The 19,481-nt window shown below is 37.0% G+C and overlaps 1 protein-coding gene across 9 annotated transcripts in view; it reads left to right on the top strand.

Moving 5' to 3' along the window:
• Positions 1-19,481, top strand: part of WDR7 (WD repeat domain 7) — a 389,035-nt gene that overhangs the window by 147,317 nt on the left and 222,237 nt on the right. For all 9 annotated transcript variants that reach the window (XM_049698641.1, XM_049698642.1, XM_033421490.2 and 6 more), the window contains one exon: positions 11,216-11,329. In XM_049698641.1, the coding sequence (XP_049554598.1) occupies positions 11,216-11,329 (114 nt within the window). The remainder of the gene's footprint in view (positions 1-11,215; positions 11,330-19,481) is intronic.

Below are 19,481 nucleotides of genomic sequence, written 5' to 3'. Positions count from 1 at the left end.
TGCAACTCAAATATTTCCTTTCCATGAGGTTCTTTTTGACATGTGCTCTCTTCCTCACCCCATCCCAAGCAGACTTAATTGATTTTTATTCAGATGCTCACTGTGTTTTCACTTAAAAAATCTATATTTTCCACAAAGCTCTACGTTTCTCTAAAGTCCTTGAGTTTTCCCCTTTTCATTTTTATCCCCTTTACCTAGCACAACCATCATTCCAAAAAAAAGTCGAAGACTCTTCCCTCCTTGTCCTTCCCTACGTTCAATGCCCCCCCTCAAAAAAAACTCTTGATTTTCTCCCCATTTATACCATTTTTATTTTTAAAAAAATCTAGATCATTGGTTTTCAAACATTTGAAACAAAGTGGTATCCTTTCTTCAAATGAAAACTTGCATACGCTGTGCTTGCGCACACACTCCCACAGATGAAAAGGTAAAGCTGGGGACTTTGGAGGCCCCGTTTTCCTCCTGGCACTTCTAGGGAACTTGTAAGAGCTCCAAGAAGTAAGGTCTGCTACTTTAGAAAGTAGAAAGTTTTGCACTGGCCTTGTTGCTATGTCTGTTTTTGAGTCCTTCCACATCATTCTTCATGGTGTTTCAGGAGCGATCTTTGCAAAACACAAATCAAATTATTACTCGTGCTTATATTTTGTTAATGAGTCCCCATGGCCTCACCTCACATGTGAGCTTCTTGGGAGGTAAGGGTGTCTCCTTCACTTTGTGTCACCTGTTATGGCTAGTTCCTGGCACGGGCTTGGTATGTAGTAGCCTGGGTGTTGAAGAGAATGAGGGAACTTGGCACGGTTACCCATTTTCTTCATATTTGTGGCTTTGCTTTACTCAGATTGGCAGTGCCAGCCTCTTTCTTATTCAGATCCCTCCCATCTTTCAGGCCCAAATCTTCACTCCCTATTTCAAAGCTGTCCTTAGCTTTAGCAGCTTTTATCAGTTTACCTTTCTTTGATTTCTAAAGCAAGTTAATGTGATGATAAAGAACAACATGCTGATTTATTTAGTGCACTTTTTTGTTACCGCGTGGTGGTATAACCTCTGTCTGGGTAATCCTAGCAACAACAACAGAAGCCATAAATGGTTTCAAAGGTACTTTCTTATCCAGGAGGATATACTTTACCCAGTTTTGAGATATATACTTTGGGTTTCTCAGTCAGCCAGAGGTCATTATTTTAAGTTTATGCTTTAGTACAGTTGTGTGTCAAGACAGATTTGCCTTTGTTTCTCAACATGTTGTAGGTTGAACAATAAATCTTCGTTTTATTGTGTCTTCTGAAACCAAAATTGCTGTTGAGTCAGCTCATAGCCTGCAAATCAAACAGAAATCTTTGAAAAAGTACATGCAATGAATTAAAAGCATTAGGTGTGATTTTTACCTTGGATGTGTTTCAGGTTCTTGTTGGGAAAGAGGAATAATAAAGCTTTATCCCCTTACATTAATATTCTATTGCTATAGTATACTTCCTAATTATGTTTTCTGTTCCTTGTGTATGTTTCAGTAAGTGTGTTTCCTCTGTTGCTTTCAGAATTGTTTATAATTGCATTTCGTGTGAGAGCAGTTTTCTTAAAAAAAAAAAAAAAGTGCTAACTAGGAAAAATGTATTTCATCCCATTAAAAATAACTATCAAAACTTATGTTACCAAATGACTATTATATTTGTATTCAGGCTTGAAGACATTTTCTTTATTTTTAACTATATTTTTCATTTCTCTAATTGCTCTGTGGCCTTTATTAAACTAACTTGTTTTTGATAAATTGAAATGATCTCTATTTAGATTTAGGGATAAATACCTTCACCATTTCTTATAGGAAGGCTTTTCTCTGAGACATCTATAATGTTATATTTTATATTTTTGGTGTTATTGGGGAAGGAAAAGTGGACACTGTGTCTTTAATGGAAAGCAAAAGGTTATCTTTCTCTGGCCTTTGTGTGTATGTGCTGATGTGGATGTAGGCAGCCAGACAGGCAATGTGTGCAGAGAGACTAGGGAACTGGCTGCGGATCGATAGACGTGGTGTGAAGTGAATTAATGCGAGGCAGACCGTCTGTCTGTCATAAGGATTGCGGGGAATGCGGAGCAGTGTGGTCAGTCAATGAGGAGATCTGCTTCCAATAAATTCAAGCCTGCTGCCTGAAAATAAATTCTAGATATGCACCCCCTCCCTTCCTTATTGTGAAATTTTACTTTATTCAGAGTAAATGTGTGTATCAGATTCTTGCCTCATGTACTTTAATTGGACCACTGGAAAACCACAGTTGGGAAAAACTGATGAAATAAAAATACCTGCTATTCTTTTAGATCCATTTTTCAGTCTCAGTGGAAATCTATATTTTAATGGGAATCAGAAATACAATGTTTGTTAATATTTGTAAATATTCTGGTATACATTTTTCTTTCTGAGTCCTAGGAATATTGTTTAACACTTCCCTCTAATCGCCAATAAAATAATAATGAATTTAAATGGTTTTATATTGCAGTACTGGTTAAAGTGCTGTGTTTTAAATGTTATTCTATTAAAATTTAGTATTTAGTCTTTGATTGTTAAGTTAATCACATGACACTGAAGTCTTCTGAGTTCACATTATTAATCATTACTCAGATATTATTAGCCAATAGGAAAAAAATGTTTATAAAGGTATTGGGTTGACCAAGAATTTCCTTGGGATTTTTCCATAACAACGGAAACCCAATGATTTACAAGCTTTTGAAAGATAAATCTTATAATAATGGACCTGATTTTACAGATGGGAAGAGGCAAGTGCAGTTTTATCTCATTGATTTTGAAAACTGTATTTCCATATTTACATTAAAAAATGTTTTTCTAAGGTGATTAAAAATATTGCATACAAATGGGACAGTTGTCTATATACATCTCTCACAATGAATAGTGGTCTAAGTATTTAGAAATCTAGATGGCGTGAAGATCTCATCATACTCTTCCCTGTCCTCTGTTTCTTACTTCTGCTGCTGCCACAGCCAAGCCTCCTTCCTTTCTCTGCTGTGTCCAAACTTACTGATAACAGTTTTCTCCTCCGTTCCATTTTTTCCTTGTTCTCCTTCTGATTCACAGCGTAGAACCCATTTATACCCATTGTCTGCATAATGTGTGTTCATTTTTTTTTTGTGTGTGAATCTGGATTTGGTTTTTTAAGTACCTCACATTTTCCCATGACTTCTTTGTATCTTTTTTTATTGTATCTCTTTGTTGCACCTTTTTATTGTATGTCTTTCACCAAAGCACACTTACTATTATTTTATAGTATATTTAAATAGCATAATTTGTGTCACGGGATTGAAGGTATTGAGTTCTATTCACGATGTATTTATTGAATCACTATTATTTTATAGTATATTTAAATAGCATAATTTGTGTCATGGGATTGAAGGTATTGAGTTCTATTCACGATGTATTTATTGAATCTTTATGAGATATTCTTTACTGCCAAGTATTTTGTGGATATTCAGAAAATGAATGTCTTAGATTTTATGGCATAGTTTGACAGATAAGATCACTTACATCAAGTACGTAAGAAAATAGCAAAGAACTACCATATATTTAATTGACAGTGCTTATAATCTTGATTATCAATATGCAAGAAACTGAAGCCTCCATGTCGGTGTCCTAATATTTCTCAGGAATATTTCATCATCTTACTGATAGTGGAGAGTGATGAGGTGACTTTTATGTTTCAAAAAAGTTTAGTTTTTTAATACCAGGAAGAAAGTGATACATTTTTTTTCTGGTCATTGTGTTTCATTGCAAATAGCATTGTATTGTGGCATAACCTCAATTCTTTTTAGTGACAGTGATGTAGTACCTTCTATTGTATCTTTTTTTTTTAAGTTAGGTTTATTGAGTATAATTTATATGTAGTAAAATTCACTCTTTTTAGTGTACAGTTCTGTGAATTTTTAACAAATGTAGATAGTCATATTTCTACTCCCAGGATTAAAATATAGATTATTTTCGTTATTCTAAAATAGTTGCTTAGACCATTTTGTAGTCAGCCTTCCTATCACACCCCTAGCCTCTGGCAATCACTGATTTGATTTGTATCCTATAGTTTTGCCTTATGCAGAATGTCTGCTGTCTGTTATGTCTGCCTATTATAAGATAGTAATGTAGCATGTAACTAAATACTGTGGAGATCAGAAATATGGAGGTTATGGTTGGGAATTTAAAAAAATGTTTCTTTTTTTTTTGGCAGGTAATGATTACCATGCTTAGAAGGGTTAAATAATGGGTTTTGCTCATCTTTTACCATAACTTTATGGTCCAAAAGTTCAAAAGGAAATCTTCTATCATTTCCTTAAAACAAACTTATTAAAATTAGCTTTAAATGATCTGTGCCATTTGTATTTGATTGTAGTAATTTGGCCTTTCCATTCTCAGTATCTCTTACCTTTATATCTTCCAACAAAGGTTGGAATCTTAGGTATTTTGTTATCATGACAATGCCCAGTTAGACTTCAAGTTAAGATATTTTAGCTGATCCTTAAAAATGGAAATATATAGAATTTTGAAGTAACCAAATCAATCTTTTTGTATTGATTTGTAAACAAAATAACCCAGAGAATTTGACTATAAGAACTAACAGAATGAGTTACAAATATGGTCAAAATCAAGAATATAGTTTAATTTTTTAAATTAAAAAGGGAGGGCTTCCCTGGTGGCGCAGTGGTTGAGAATCTGCCTGCTAATGGAGGGGACACGGGTTCGAGCCCTGGTCTGGGAAGATCCCACATGCCGCGGAGCAACTAGGCCCGTGTGCCACAACTACTGAGCCTGCGCGTCTGGAGCCTGTGCTCTGCAACAGGAGAGGCCGCGATAGTGAGAGGCCCGCGCACCGCGATGAAGAGTGGCCCCCGCTCGCCGCAACTAGAGAAAGCCCTCGCACAGAAACGAAGACCCAACACCGCCGTAAATAAATAAATAAATTAAAAAAAAAAAAAAAAAAGGGAGCATTACTCCTTCCTGACACAAGAAAAACATTCAGGGTGAATTTGTTTTCTTATTGCATAAGTGTTCTATGTGGCCCTTGTCTCCCTGTTTTCTTCAGCTACACGGCAGAAATGATACCAAAAGAGTACACAGAAGCGGTGTGGATTTCTTGGTTGATCTGGAATGGTAGAAAAGCAAACTTTTTTTTTTTTTTGCGGAACGCGGGCCTCTCACTGTTGTGGCCTCTCCCATTGCGGAGCACAGGCTCCGGACGCGCAGGCTCAGCGGCCATGGCTCAAGGGCCCAGCCGCTCCGCGGCATGTGGGATCTTACCGGACCGGGGCACGAACCCGTGTCCCCTGCATGGGCAGGCGGACTCTCAAACACTGCACCACCAGGGAAGCCCCAAACTTTATAAAAACAGCTTCTTTGAGATATAATTCATATGCCATTAAATTCACACTTAAAACGGTACAATCCAGTGGCTTTTAGCATATTCTGAGTTGTGCAGCTATCACCACCATCAATTTCAGAACATTTTCATTACACCAAAAAGAAACTATAGACTCATTAGTATAACTAGATGGAGCCATGCAACATGTGCTCTTTTGTGGCTGGTTTCTTTTACTTAGTGCTTCATTTCCTTGTATTGCTGATTAATATCCCATTGTATGACTTTATCACAATTATCTATTCATCAGTAAATTGTGATATATTTATACATTTATGCATCAGTCTTTGGACATTCAGATTGTTTATACACTCTGGCTTTTATGGGTAATGCTGCTGTGAGCATTCCTGTACAAGTCTTTGTGTGGACATATGTTTTCATCCCTGGCAGTGGAATTGCTGGGTCACAGGATAACTCTATGCTTAACCTTTTGAGGAACCACCAGACTGTTTACTGTAGAGTGCTGAGAGTGCTTTATATAGTCTAGGTACTAGTCACTTGTTGGGTATGTGATTTGTGAATCTTTTCTCTTAAGTCTGTTGCTTGTCTTTTTAACCTTATAATAGGGTCATGTATAGAGCAGAAGTTCTTAATTTTAGTGAAGTCCACTTTACCAGTTTTTCCTCTTATGGATTGTGCTTTTGGTGTCAAGTCTGGCCTCAGGTACCAAAGATTTTCTCCTACTATTTTTTTTTTTAAGTTTTATAGTTTTATGTTCTACATTTAAGCCCAGATTCATTTTGAGCTGATTTTTAAATAAGGTGTGAGCCGTAGTTCAAAGTTCGTACTTTTTGTGTGTGGCCATCCAGTTGTAGCAGCCCATTTGCTGAAAAGGCTTATCTTTCCTCCATTGATTTGCTTTTTGCCCCTCTGTCAAATAACGTTGGACATATTTGTGTTTGTCTTTTTCTGGTTTTCTGTTCTGTTCGCTTAATCTAAAACCAAATAGTTTTAATAACTTTAAATGATAAGTCTTCAACGGGGCTGGCTGATTTTTCCTACCTTATTTTTTTTTCAAAAATTCTTTTAGCTATTCTAGTTCCTTTGTCTTTCTATATAATTTTAGAAATATTTGGCTGTATGTACAAAAAATCGTGCTGGGATTTTGATAGGAATTACATTAAACCTGTATACAGAAAATTGACATCATTACTATGTAGAATCTTTCAACCTATGAACATGGTATGTCTCTCCATTTCATTTATTTATACCTTCGATGTTTTGTCAGTGTTTTGTAGGTTTCATCTATTTTTTTTTGGTATTTACATCTTTTCAGTCTTTTTTTACAGTATTTCAGTCTTTTTTGAGCCAGCGTTACTAGTATTTTTCTTTTAAGTTTAGGTGTCCACGTATTCATTGTTAACATATAGAAATATAATTAAGAATTTTTTTCTTGTATTTTGCAGCCTTGCTGTACTCACTTATTAGTTTGCTTATTTTTTGTAGATTCATTTAGATTTTCCACATAGACAGTTATTTTTTCATTGAGTAGGATTACCTCATCCATTCCAAACTGTATGTGTTTTCTTTTCTTGCTTTATTGCACTGGCTAGAAATTTCCAATGCTGTGGGGTTTTTTTGTTTTGTTTTGTTTGTTTTTACATCTTTATTGGAGTATAATTGCTTTACAATGTTGTGTTAGTTTCTGCTGTATAATGAAGTGCTATATGTATACATATATCCCCATATCCCCTCCCTCTTGCACCTCCCTTCCACCCTCCCTATCCCACCCCTCTAGGTGGTCACAGAGCATTGAGCTGATCTCCCTGTGCTATGCAGCTGCTTCCCACTAGCTATCTATTTTACCTTTGGTAGTGTATGTATGTCAATGCCACTCTCTTACTTCGTCCCAGCTTCCTCTTCCCCCTCCCTGTGTCCTCAAGTCCATTCTCTACGTCTGCGTCTTTTTTCCTGTCCTGCCCCTAGGTTCATCAGAACGATTTTTTTTTTTAGATTCCATATATATGTGTTAACATATGGTATTTGTTTTTCTCTTTCTGACTGACTTCACTCTGTATGACAGACTCTAGGTTCATCCACCTCACTACAAATAACTCAATTTTGTTTCTTTTTATGGCTGAGTAATATTCCATTGTATATATGTTAAATAAGAGTGGCATTGTGGACATCTTTACTTCATTCTTGATCACAGGAGGAAAGCATTCAGCCTTTCACTGTTAAGTATAATGTTAGCTGCAGATTTTTAGTAGGTGCTTTTATTAACTTGAACAAGTTCCTCTCTCTCTTCTATTTGTATTTTTCTGAGGGTTTTTTAAAATCATGAATTGGTGTCAAATTTTATCAAGTTATTAACATGTTCATATGATTTTTTTTCTTCTTTAACCTCTTAATATTTTGGTTTACATTGATTGATTTTTTGAATTAATGTAAGGATCGTGTTACACTGATTCAAAAATCAATGTAATACTTATATTTTGTCAAGGATTTTCGAGACTATATTCATGAGAGATATTGATTTGTAGTTTTATTTTTTTTGTTGTTTGTACAGTTGACCCTTGAACAACGTGGGTTTGAACTGAGTGGGTTCACTTATATGTGGATTGTTTTCAGTAGTAAATACTACAGTACTACATGATCTGTGGTTGGTTGTATCCATGGATATGGAGGGCCAGCTATAAGTTACACCCAGATTTTTGACTACACAGAGGTTTGGTGCCCCTAACCCCTGCATTGTTCAATGATCAACTCTATTTTCTTTTTTTCTGACAAGATATATAGGATTTTATAACCCTTACTTTGTTTTGGACGGCATCGATCAAAGAACCAGTTTCAGCATAGATACTTCTTGGTCTTTCAACCTTGGTTACTTTGAGATATCCACGTTTGCTTCTTAAGCTCTGTTCCAAAATACTGAATGCCCTCAGTTGAACAGTTGTCTAGTATAGCCCAAGAACACCATGGAGGACTTCACAGTAATTATACTCAATATCATGGGATTCCATGACTTCTCATGCTTGTGCTGTGATATTCTGTCATGCCTCCTATCCTGCCCTGAGCAACTCAGTCCCCGGGAGGACTTACTGGTAAAAGGATATTGGGGTTGAAATCGGAAGATCTACACATCAATACTGGTTCTTGAATTTAGTAACTGTGTTATGCCAAGCAAGTACTTGACCTCTCTGATTAAATGAGATAAATTTAAATGGATTTATAAACTTGTTACACATAAATACTAGCTTTATTTTCATGGAATCCATTAATTTTACAGGAAAGGAAAATACTAATAATAAATGATTGTTGCCATCTAAACTGTTCCTTAATATCATTTCCCTGTTTCTCTGATCATTTTCAAAATTATCAACTGTTAAGCATGGAATGAGACTGAAAGATTTCAGAGATTTATATTTTGGTTTAATAATCTGAAACAACGATCTTTGATTTTGTGCTTAAGCAGTAAGTCTGTAGAAATGTGGCGTCTACCTTCTTATCTCTTCTTTGTGATTATTTTACTGATAACCATCTTTAATCAAATAATTAACATAATATTATTTTTCTAGTAATTCCTCTTTATTTTAAAATTTTATCTTGAAAACCTAACAACAAAAGTGATGCTGTAAAGGGATGGCCTTTGTCATTTTTTGTTATTGGGGACCATTCATTTAGCACTGTTCATTCTTTTGTTGGAGCAATACTGAATAAAGTGGTTGCACTAAAATGACGTTCTTGGGCTTCCCTGGTGGCGCAGTGGTTGAGAGTCCGCCTGCCGATGCAGGGGACACGGGTTCGTGCCCTGGTCCGGGAAGATCCCACATGCTGCGGAGCGGCTGGGCCCATGAGCCATGGCCGCTGAGCCTGTGTGTCTGGAGCCTGTGCTCCGCCACGGGAGAGGCCACAGCAGTGAGAAGCCCGCGTACCGCACAAAAAAAAAAAAAAAAATGACGTTCTCCTCCCCAAATTTAAATTGTTAGGCCTTGGAACTGCCTACTGGTAGGTCTACTTCTGGATCATTCATGGTGGTTTATGACTAAGATTCTTCCTCTTGGTGCCTTTCATAAACCTGAGGCAGCAAGGTTGAATTTCATATAGAAATTCAGTTAATGCATCTTGGAAGAAAAGAAATCCTGGAATATTTGTAGCTTCTGGTTTTAAAAATATTGTTGGATTTTATATGTGCAGTTATCGAAGTACTTATTAAGAAGATTTGATTCAAATGTTCAACTCCTGAAGTAAGTTCCAGTGGGTGACATTTTTATATACCACGATTGAGCAATACCTCTTGGTAACCGTGTGTAAAATATTGGACACCCCCTCCTATCCATTGCCTAATTAGATGCAAATTGACAACAAAATATAGGCATTCTCCTCTTTTTGAAAGTTTGCTTTACAACCCTTCACTTTTATGAAAGATTGTCGTCAGTACCTGTTTTTGCTGATTGAAACATAGCTCAAGAGGATTTTCGCTTTTATGAAAAAAGACAAAAGGCAATAATAGCACTCAGCGTTTGTTTAGCAGTGAGCTGTCACAGAGCCAGGCACACCAAGAGCGGCTTAGAGTGGCACCACCAAGCTCCTTCCCTGGGAACTAGCTCAGCATCTCAGCATCAAGCTGCCATTGGTTTGAATTGTGTCTGTGAGCATCTGTGCTTTGTCTTGAATTCTGTGCCTTTGTTAGGAAGATGTGTCCTAAGGTGATTGCTTCTTTGCTTTATATCATTCTGGCTTACAAAAGGTTTCACAGCAGTGCTCTACTTTCAGATAGTGGAGGGGGGAAACCTATGTATCATCAAAGATGGGAAAATAGGTAAGTAAGGAAAAGACCTTCGTATGAACTTTCAAATTCTCAGGTGGTTTACAGAATGGAAGTTTTTGGTGCCCTGATCTAGTTCACCTGTCTGCTTTCAGTTAGGTTCTTTCAGTTCCATAATTATCTGACCTCATATCTAATTCCTTCAGAGACAGAGAGAGATTATGCTCTTGGGGCAATGCATTTCAGGTCTTTTACACAGAATCAGAACACAAATCCCTCTTTTGTCATCATCCGTCTTCCCAACCCCCAAATTATAAGCAAACTAATATTAAAGAGAAGTAAACTTTTAAAATAGTCCTGCACTCTCTAGGTTTTTTTCTCCCTCTTTTTAGCATAATTATGTCTAAATTTGCTAAAGTAACTGTAGCAAAAACATTGAAAGGAATCAAGTAAAACTGTAATTTACTTCATCATTTTTCTGTCCCCAGATCTTAGTTAAAAGTCAGTATAGTTTGCATCCATGTACATACATATATATATATACACTCATATATATATATATATATATATATATATATATAAAGCAATAGAACACATGAATATTTTGTTCATTAATTTCTGTCTCTCCCTAATTTTGGTGAATATATTGTATTTCTTTTTAACATATTGCATTTGCATCCAGTAAGTCAATTAAAATGCTTTAAGAGTTTTGGTCCACCTTTCTTTTTTTTTTATAAATTTATTTATTTATTTTTGGCTGCATTGGGTCTTCATTGCTGCGAGGGGGCTTTCTCTAGTTGCAGTGAGCAGGGGCTACTCTTCTCTGCGGTGCACGGGGCTTCTCATTGCTGTGGCTACTGTTGCGGAGCACGGGCTCCAGGCGCATGGGCTTCAGCAGTTGTGGCTCGCCGGCTGTAGACCGCAGGCTCAGTAGTTGTGGCGCACGGGCTTTGTTGCTCCGCGGCATGTGGGATCTTCCTGGACCAGGGCTCGAACCCATGTCCCCTGCATTGGCAGGAGGATTCTCAACCACTGCGCCACCAGGGAAGCCCCACCTTTCTTTTAGTTTTTAAAAACTAACCCTTGTGCTTCCCATTTGTTTTAGCTGGGGTCTCAGCAGAAGCCATGCAGACTATTACCACTGCTCCTGATGCCTCAGGGCCAGAAGCCAAAGTCCAAGAGGAAGAGCACGACCTTGTGGATGATGACATCACCACTGGTAACCATGATATCTTTAACGTCCAGTATTGGAAAATGCTTTTAGGTCATTTACAGTGGAGTTAAATATGTTGATGGAAAGGATGGAAACTTGCACTGATGGAGTGTTTAGTTTTTGATACCCTTTAGTGCCCTTTTTGATATTGAAGTAGAAAGAAGCAGACTGTTTATTTGGTCCAGGTTTGCTCATTGTTGCTATAACAGTGAACCTGCTAGATGTGCATTTGATTTTCTGAGAACCTTCTAATTCAGAGGCTAGGATCATTACTAAAGCCTTGGAACATGTAGAGGAATACACTTATTGTGTTATGAAAAGTTTTGCAATTATAGTAGGGTAAACTGAAAATATCTAAGTTGTAATAGCAATTTATGCAACATAGGTTACATGAGGAAACTTACAGATACTCTTTGTACCTATACTATAGAAATGAATGCTGCTTTTTCAAATTACTTACATTGTTTGGGTATTCAACATTCTTATCTGTATTATTTATCACCTGATCAGGCATAATGTAAAATTTATGAAAGCCGTACACTGCATATGTTCAGCCTGTCTTTTTATAGGCTTAAAGCAGTTTCAATTACTGGATCTCCAAATGCATTCAGCTCAATTTCTTTCAATGAACGGAGGATAAAAACAACCTAGTATAAATATTTTTATTGGTATTAAGAATGATAAACTCTTATTTTTGGTGCGTATGGTTAAAATGTAAAATCTGACCATATAAATCTACAACTATTGTGAAGCAAGAAGCATTAACTTAATAGTAATCAATAATTTGAAAAGAAGCATGCCCAGTAAATATCAGTAAAATTTTTAACAATAATTAAAGGGAGGGAGAAAAAACAAAAAACAAAGGGAAGTTGTATTTTTTTCCTCTCCCTTTTTCCTTTTAAAGCTCTGTGTAGCAGGTTCTTTACTGTTATCACTTGACTGCCCTTAAATTTCTTTCACTGGGAAGAAGTTGAGGGAGCTTTATGATCTCCCTTGAAAATTTACAAAGCCTATATTTAAAAACCTATAGACTTGTGTCACTGCTGCAAATAAGTAGTTGACTACATTGAGGAGCATCCGGTTTTCTGCAAAAATGAGATGATGGTGGTTGCTCTTACTTTTTAATGTATCAATTCATTGATTAAAAAAAATCATCCACCTTAAATATAAATTATTTTGCAAACTTCCAACTTTGCTGAAAGTCATTTGTACTTCACAATTATGGAACTTGTTTCAGCAGCTACTAGAGAAAATTATTTCATTTAAAGATTTTTAAAAACTATTTCTTGCTTTATTCAGTTTTCACTGCTTTTTTAAAAATAATGCTATAGATATGTTTTGTTATTCCCTCTAAATTTTAAAGGTTTTCTTGTCTATAAAAAGTCGTGGTTTAGGGCTTCCCTGGTGGTGCAGTGGTTGAGAGTCCGCCTGCCGATGCAGGGGACACGGGTTCGTGCCCCGGTGCGGGAAGATCCCACATGCCGTGGAGCGGCTGGGCCCGTGAGCCACGGCCGCTGAGCCTGGGCGTCCGGAGCCTGTGCTCCGCAAGGGGAGAGGCCACAACAGTGAGAGGTCCGCGTACTACAAAAAATAAATAAATAAATAAATGAATAAATGCTACATAAACTATATTTTAATCTGTAAGAGTTCAGTTAAATGTATGTGATGTATGGCTTTTATCAGTTGATTTACTCATTTCATGCCATGAGGACTAGAAGCAAGAATGCTCAATAGCCAAAGAATTTAAATGACGCCAAAGGCTCCCTTAACATGTTGTCAGAGCAGCGAGCATGCTGCCGCCCATAGATCGTTCAGGCTACCTTTAGATTGTGTGGCTTGATTAAGATGTGGTACAGATTTCTGTGAGGGTTTAGAAGAAAACCATATTTCTTTTTATTGACTAGAATCCTATATAAATTGCATTATGAAAAATATGGTAGGTGCATTGAGAGAAACCTGTTTCAAGCAAAATAATCTTATTTTGGGATAACCAGCATTGTAGAGCACAAGAGGTACTACAAAAGGGAAAACTGGCCAATTTAGCCATTCACTTTGAAAAATCTGATTTTTCCCCTGGCTGTTTAAAAGGAATTCCTCTAATAATATCACCTCAAAACAAATAGAAATCGGGCTTCCCTGGTGGCGCAGTGGTTGAGAGTCCGCCTGCCGATGCAGGGGACACGGGTTTGTGCCCTGGTCCGGGAGGATCCCACATGCCGCGGAGCAGCTGGGCCCGTGAGCCATGGCCGCTGAGCCTGCGCGTCCAGAGCCTGTGCTCCGCAACGGGAGAGGCCACAAGAGTGAGAGGTCCGCGTACTACAAAAAAACAACAACAAAAAAACCCCAATAGAAATTATATCATGACAGATATGTGCTTATATTTTGAATGAATTCTTATTTGAATGCTGTAGCTAGGCTAACATACATAGTTGTATTAATTTTATTTTTGTAGTAATCTGGGGCTTAATTCTTCAATTAACTGAATTCAACAGCTGACCAAGATAGCAATTAAAATATGAAGTATAATTTAGTGCTTTTGTATAGGCAGAATTTCATATTTGAAATTTTTCTTTTGAGTAAGAGCAAATGAGGTATGAATATTGTCTTAACGACACTTGGATCTGAGCTTGGCAGTCTTTGTGTTTGCTGTATAAAAGTAAAGAAGCATGGATAAAGCTGTGTAAGTGTTGGCGATGATCAATTGGAACTAATTAAATTTATTTGAAATGAAGAGTCTTAACTGGAAGAGGACAGCTGGAAAAACTGGGAAGAAAAATTGAGTCTTGATTGAGACAATTTAAACCTTCACCCTGTCATTTAAAAAATATGCTGCAGCTTCTTTCTAAATCTCTCTTTTGAAAGCTAGTATCTATTGATCGGCTCTACAAAGTAATGCCAGTGTGCCTTGGTCAACACACACCCTCGGTTGTGCTTAGCATTCCAGCCTAAGGTTTATCAGATTCTTTCCTTTAACCAAATGTCTTAAATTATATATCAAAGCCTTATTAGCCACTTTCACAGATTAATACTGTTTTATGTAGGAAAAATATTAAAACCTATTCCTGATTTTTAAAAATATTGTATAGTATGCATGGGAAATATACTCCCTCCTCCAAGGGAATTGTTTCAGGTTTTGCAATACTCTGTATATTTAAAATCTATTTTAACAACAATAGTAGTGTTTTCTTGAAAGTAAAAAGAACGGTGTTAAGATTGTTTCTAGATTATTTATCATTTTAGAGTCACAAGAATATTATTCTATACCTGTGCATTTGCTTTTGTATGTGTACTTTTATTTTTGGTATTGCAGTTTAAATGTTTATGTAGATATATAGTCAGTATTTGTAAATAACATGTTATTTTCATTACAATATGAAGAGGTGATAATTATGTTAATGGAGTAAATCTCACTAAAAACTGATAGACATAGAAAAAATTTTAGATAAATCATTGTCTTTTTTTTAAGGTAGACCTTTTAGGTGAGTTTGTTAATTATCTTTATGCAGTTTTCATTGAGGTAAAGGATGGCATTCTGTGTGAGGATGAAGCTATACATCCCCTAAATGTGGCATTTTAAAACATCTTCCCTTAATATCAGGTTAAAAAGAATTTGGGAAGGGTTTCACTCACAAACCTGTATGGACCCCTTTAAGAAAGTCACTGTATTCTCCTGTGGGTCATACTATAGTGTCCTACCCCTTGTTCAATATGGCAAGGACACAAACTGACCATATAACAGTGAGAGTCAGGAGCCACTGACATTGTCAATAAGAGACAACTTGATACTAGATCAGCAGCACAGTGGACAGATTCAGCTGCTCACAACAAATGCAACAATGATACATGTATTTGGATGGGTGTGTTGACTCGATATTTGTTGTATTTTTTGTAGCATTTAAATTTAATTTATAAAAAAAGATGAGAAATGCTATGGAAAAAGAAAAAATAGAGAAAGGTAAGAGAACTTGAAAGCAGTATCAATTGTTAACTTACTTTGTACCAACCACTTTATTCTTGACACTAACAGCGTTTCTTTGAAGCGTGTTCTAGTATATTTGTCCAGATACAGAGATGAGGAAACAAGCTCAGGGGAGGTCACGTTCATGGGACTGAAAATGAGTCCTGCCTGACTCTAGAGCTGATGTGTAGGCTTGAGCACCACCCTGCACTGCCTCATAGTCTCCAACTCATTGAAGTTTGGCATCTTTTCACTTTCTTTTGAAATGGGAGATGATGTCACCATCCACCTTTATTGCTTACAATAGCGAGCATAAGCCTGATATTTGCCGGCTATATTATTGTCTAGAAGGCAAACTTGTTATTCTAAATTTAGAGCAAGAGATTATCTCCCTTAAGGGGGAAAATCAGCACGTATTTGTTCTTTAAATGTTCTTTTAAAATTTGTTCTTTAAATTATTTAGGACTGCTATCATGTTAAGACCATAAATGCAGTTACTGTTCATTACTAAACAGTTATTACATACAGGTAAAATGAAATTTGTATTGTTCTGTCTAGCTTTTTGAAGTCAACAATATAAAACTGACACCTTAACATAGATTCACACAGCAGAGTCAACATTTCTAGTATATTAAGTTAGAGCTGAAAAGCACGTCTTGTCTGAGACTAAATATTGATTGATTAATTTTACCATTTACTGAGGCTCTGTTCATAAAATGTTTATACATTTGTTTTGACTGAAAGATAGGAATTCATCCTGTTAAAGATAAGCTCTAAGGAACAAAATTTAGGGCATTATATATTCAGAAATCAGAAGCACTTTCTTAGCAGAGAGACAGAGGCCTTATAATTCGTAAACTAGAATAAGACTTTCTGCATTGCACCATTTCCCTTTCTCATTCTTTAATTTATAACTGACAGTCTAAGAACAGTACAGATCTATGTGAATTTTAAATCATTTGTTTTAAACTGTTACCACTACTCTTGTGATTGACTTCAGAATGTTAGCTACTACACAATATGGGTTTACTGTTATTAAGATTTGGGGTAATTATAAACGACTAGTGCTGTGGTTTACTTACCATGCACTTTTCTTTTTTAAGAAAAATAAGTGTGAATTTCATAGTTTTCTGAAATATGTCTTCAAGTAATTTACCTTTGTATACATTTTTTTTAATCTGGGAGAAGAAAATTTAAATTAAAATATTTTTGCTGTTTAGTGTTTAATACTCAGTTTTAGTTATACGTTGATAGGATGTTAAGTAGAATATTTCTAAATATGGTATTTGAGAGTTGACAGGAATATTAAAATACAGCCCAAAGTATGGCTTTTTGTCATTCATTTTCTCTTTTCATATTTTCCACTCTGGGTGACTGACTTTCCCTTTTCTTTGGTTTTAACTACCACATCCATGTTAAAGACTATCAAATCTGTATCTCCAGCCTAGGCTTGTGTTCTGAGTGTCAGATTAATATGTCCTCCTGCCCAAATGCCCCATAGATACCTAAATACCAAGTCCAAAGTGAGCTCATATTTATTTCTAAAACTCATCTCCTTTTATATTTATATCTCATAAAAGGCATCACTGAGGGTACCATCAACTGCCTAACACCCCAAACCAGAAACCAAGGAATAATCCTGGCTTTCTTACTTTCCAACAGCGTCCACTGGTAGTTGGTACCAGTTCTTGTAAACTATACCTCTTAAATATCTCCCAATGATTTTCCCCTTCTCCATTTCCACAGAGAATACCTACGTCCAGACTTTAATTTTTTCTACTTTGGATTATTATTATATTCTCCGGTAAACATCTTGCTGTCTCCATTCCCTCCCCTTCCAGTTCATGTCTTTCATTACTCTGAGAGTTTCAGAAGCCACTTCATCACGTTTCACCCTCATTAACTGCTGCTTAATAGTTTCCCATTAATTATAGCACAAAACCCAAACACCTTAGGAGGTATCTAGGGCTCTTCAAATACCTGACCGCTGGCTCTAGCTTCAGTGGCTGCTGTAGCAATACTGAACTTAGTTTCTCCAGAGTACCCTGCTGTTTCATGACCCTTACTTTGCCTGTGCCCCTCCATCTGGCTGCTATGCTCTCAATTCTCTCACATGTGAGGTGAAGTTCTGAGAGTTCTCTTCAAACCCAGCGTGAGTGTCACCATCTTCCCGAAGCCTTCCTGGACCCCCTTATGTAAGATCTCCCAGTTCGTTGTATGCATTTCTGCTGTTGCACTCTGTAACACTGTTAAGTGACCGTTTACTTATCCTCTGTGAGTCACGTGTGTGCATATGACTTTTACCTCTGTATATTTCTAGCACTAAAACAGTGCCCTGGTCCATAGCATCCTCTCAGTGACTGTTTATTGAATGAGTGATTGAATTAGTGAAGCCATATGATCGCTCATTTCAAAGAGCATTCCTGGGCTTCCCTGGTGGCGCAGTGGTTGAGAGTCCGCCTGCCGATGCAGGGGACGCGGGTTCGTGCCCCGGTCTGGGAAGATCCCACATGCCGCGGAGCGGCTGGGCCCGTGAGCCATGGCTGCTAAGCCTGCGCGTCCGGAGCCTGTGCTCCGCAACGGGAGAGGCCACAACAGTGAGAGGCCCGCGTACCGCAAAAAAAAAAAAAAAAAAAAGAGCATTCCTTATATACTATATATTTATTTATTTATTTATATTTACTATTCTTATGCAATATATATATGTATCTCCCTAACCTCCCCACTTTTCCTTAGTGGGTATTCAATGGCACAAAAAGTGTTTGTAACAGGTCAGTGAAGGAATATAGGCTTATTTCTGGATAAACTGTCTCTTGACTTTGTGAAAATGAGATTTGGAGAAGATTTAGGAGCATAGGCAGAGAAACAGACTCTTAGGACTCTCAGAGAGTCCCCTTTTTGTGGCCTGCACTGACCAGACAGTGGCAATGTGCTTATAAACAGTGGTCTGAGTTGTCTCTTGAGGCACACTTTTCCCTCTGGGTGTGTCTCTCCCGTTGCCCTGGGAGCTGTGCCACCTCATTTCTAGGCTCAGCTCTGTCAATGAAAACAAAAATCTCTTGTGTTTTTTCTGGAACTAGAGGTACCAGAGTACCTATTATCCAAGAGATCCCTCTGGGGCTTGGGACGCCACCGCTGGAGAAGCAAGGTGGCTTGTATGGGAGTAGGGGAGAGATGGGGAAGTGGGGAGATGCTCACAGGAGGGAGAAAAATACAGAGTTTTTCCAGGAGGCCTGACATTTAACCACACGCCACTAAAGAATGAGAGCGTGGAATCCTGTTGTGTGATGGTGCACGTAGTGTTTTTGTGCCATTCCCCCAGGTGTCTGCAGTCAGTCATTTAGCACTAGGAAAACTTGCTTTTTATTGTCCATTGAAAATTGCAAGTTAACATGCCCAGATTTATTGTGTTTAAGCTTATGTTTAAAAGCTTGGCCTGGGGTTACTGGCCTGCAGAAAAGCACAAAAGGAAAAGAGGCAAGAACAAGGACAAAAACATGGCTAATAAGTACCATTAGAATCTTCAGTTTCACTTTAAAACCATTTTTAGACTCTTATAGATGGAAAATCTGCTTAATATCAATGTATTTTGACCAAAAAGGTCTTGGTCATTTAATTCATTTAAATGAATTAAATATCATAAAGAATCGGAAGTGCTATAACATACATTACTTCAGATAGCTGTTACATTGGCACCAAATCTTTTATAATGATATTTTCTAATAATAGCACTTTTTTTTTTTTAATGTGTGTGTATTAACTGCATATACTACTTAGGCAAGGGATTGGTCAGGTAAACAGTAATTGATACCATCTTAGAAAACTGTTCTAAAATAACATATTTAAAAATCAGGAACTTAATAGCTATCACAACAGCTCATTAGTATTTACTAAGTACCTAGTAAGTATCAGGCTAGGCGCTTTTTAATCCTCACAGCTCACTGTAATTGTCCTCATTATTGCTCCTGTTTTACAAGAGAGGGAAATGAGGCATAGAGTAACTTTCCACATAAAGGCCACAGATAGGAAATGGCAGAGTCAGGATTTGAATCCAGGCCATCTGCCTCTAGAGCTTGTGCTCTTAAATGGAAGTAATTATCAAAACCAGATCATTTAAAAAATCATATAAGAACAAAAAGAAACAGATATATTCATTATGGCATGTCGTTTTCTCTTTGTGTGATATAGAAAGTTCTATTT

Source organism: Orcinus orca, chromosome 15 (genome assembly GCF_937001465.1).
Source record: "Orcinus orca chromosome 15, mOrcOrc1.1, whole genome shotgun sequence".
Taxonomy (NCBI): domain Eukaryota; kingdom Metazoa; phylum Chordata; class Mammalia; order Artiodactyla; family Delphinidae; genus Orcinus; species Orcinus orca.
This window is presented reverse-complemented; position numbering and strand designations above follow the sequence as displayed.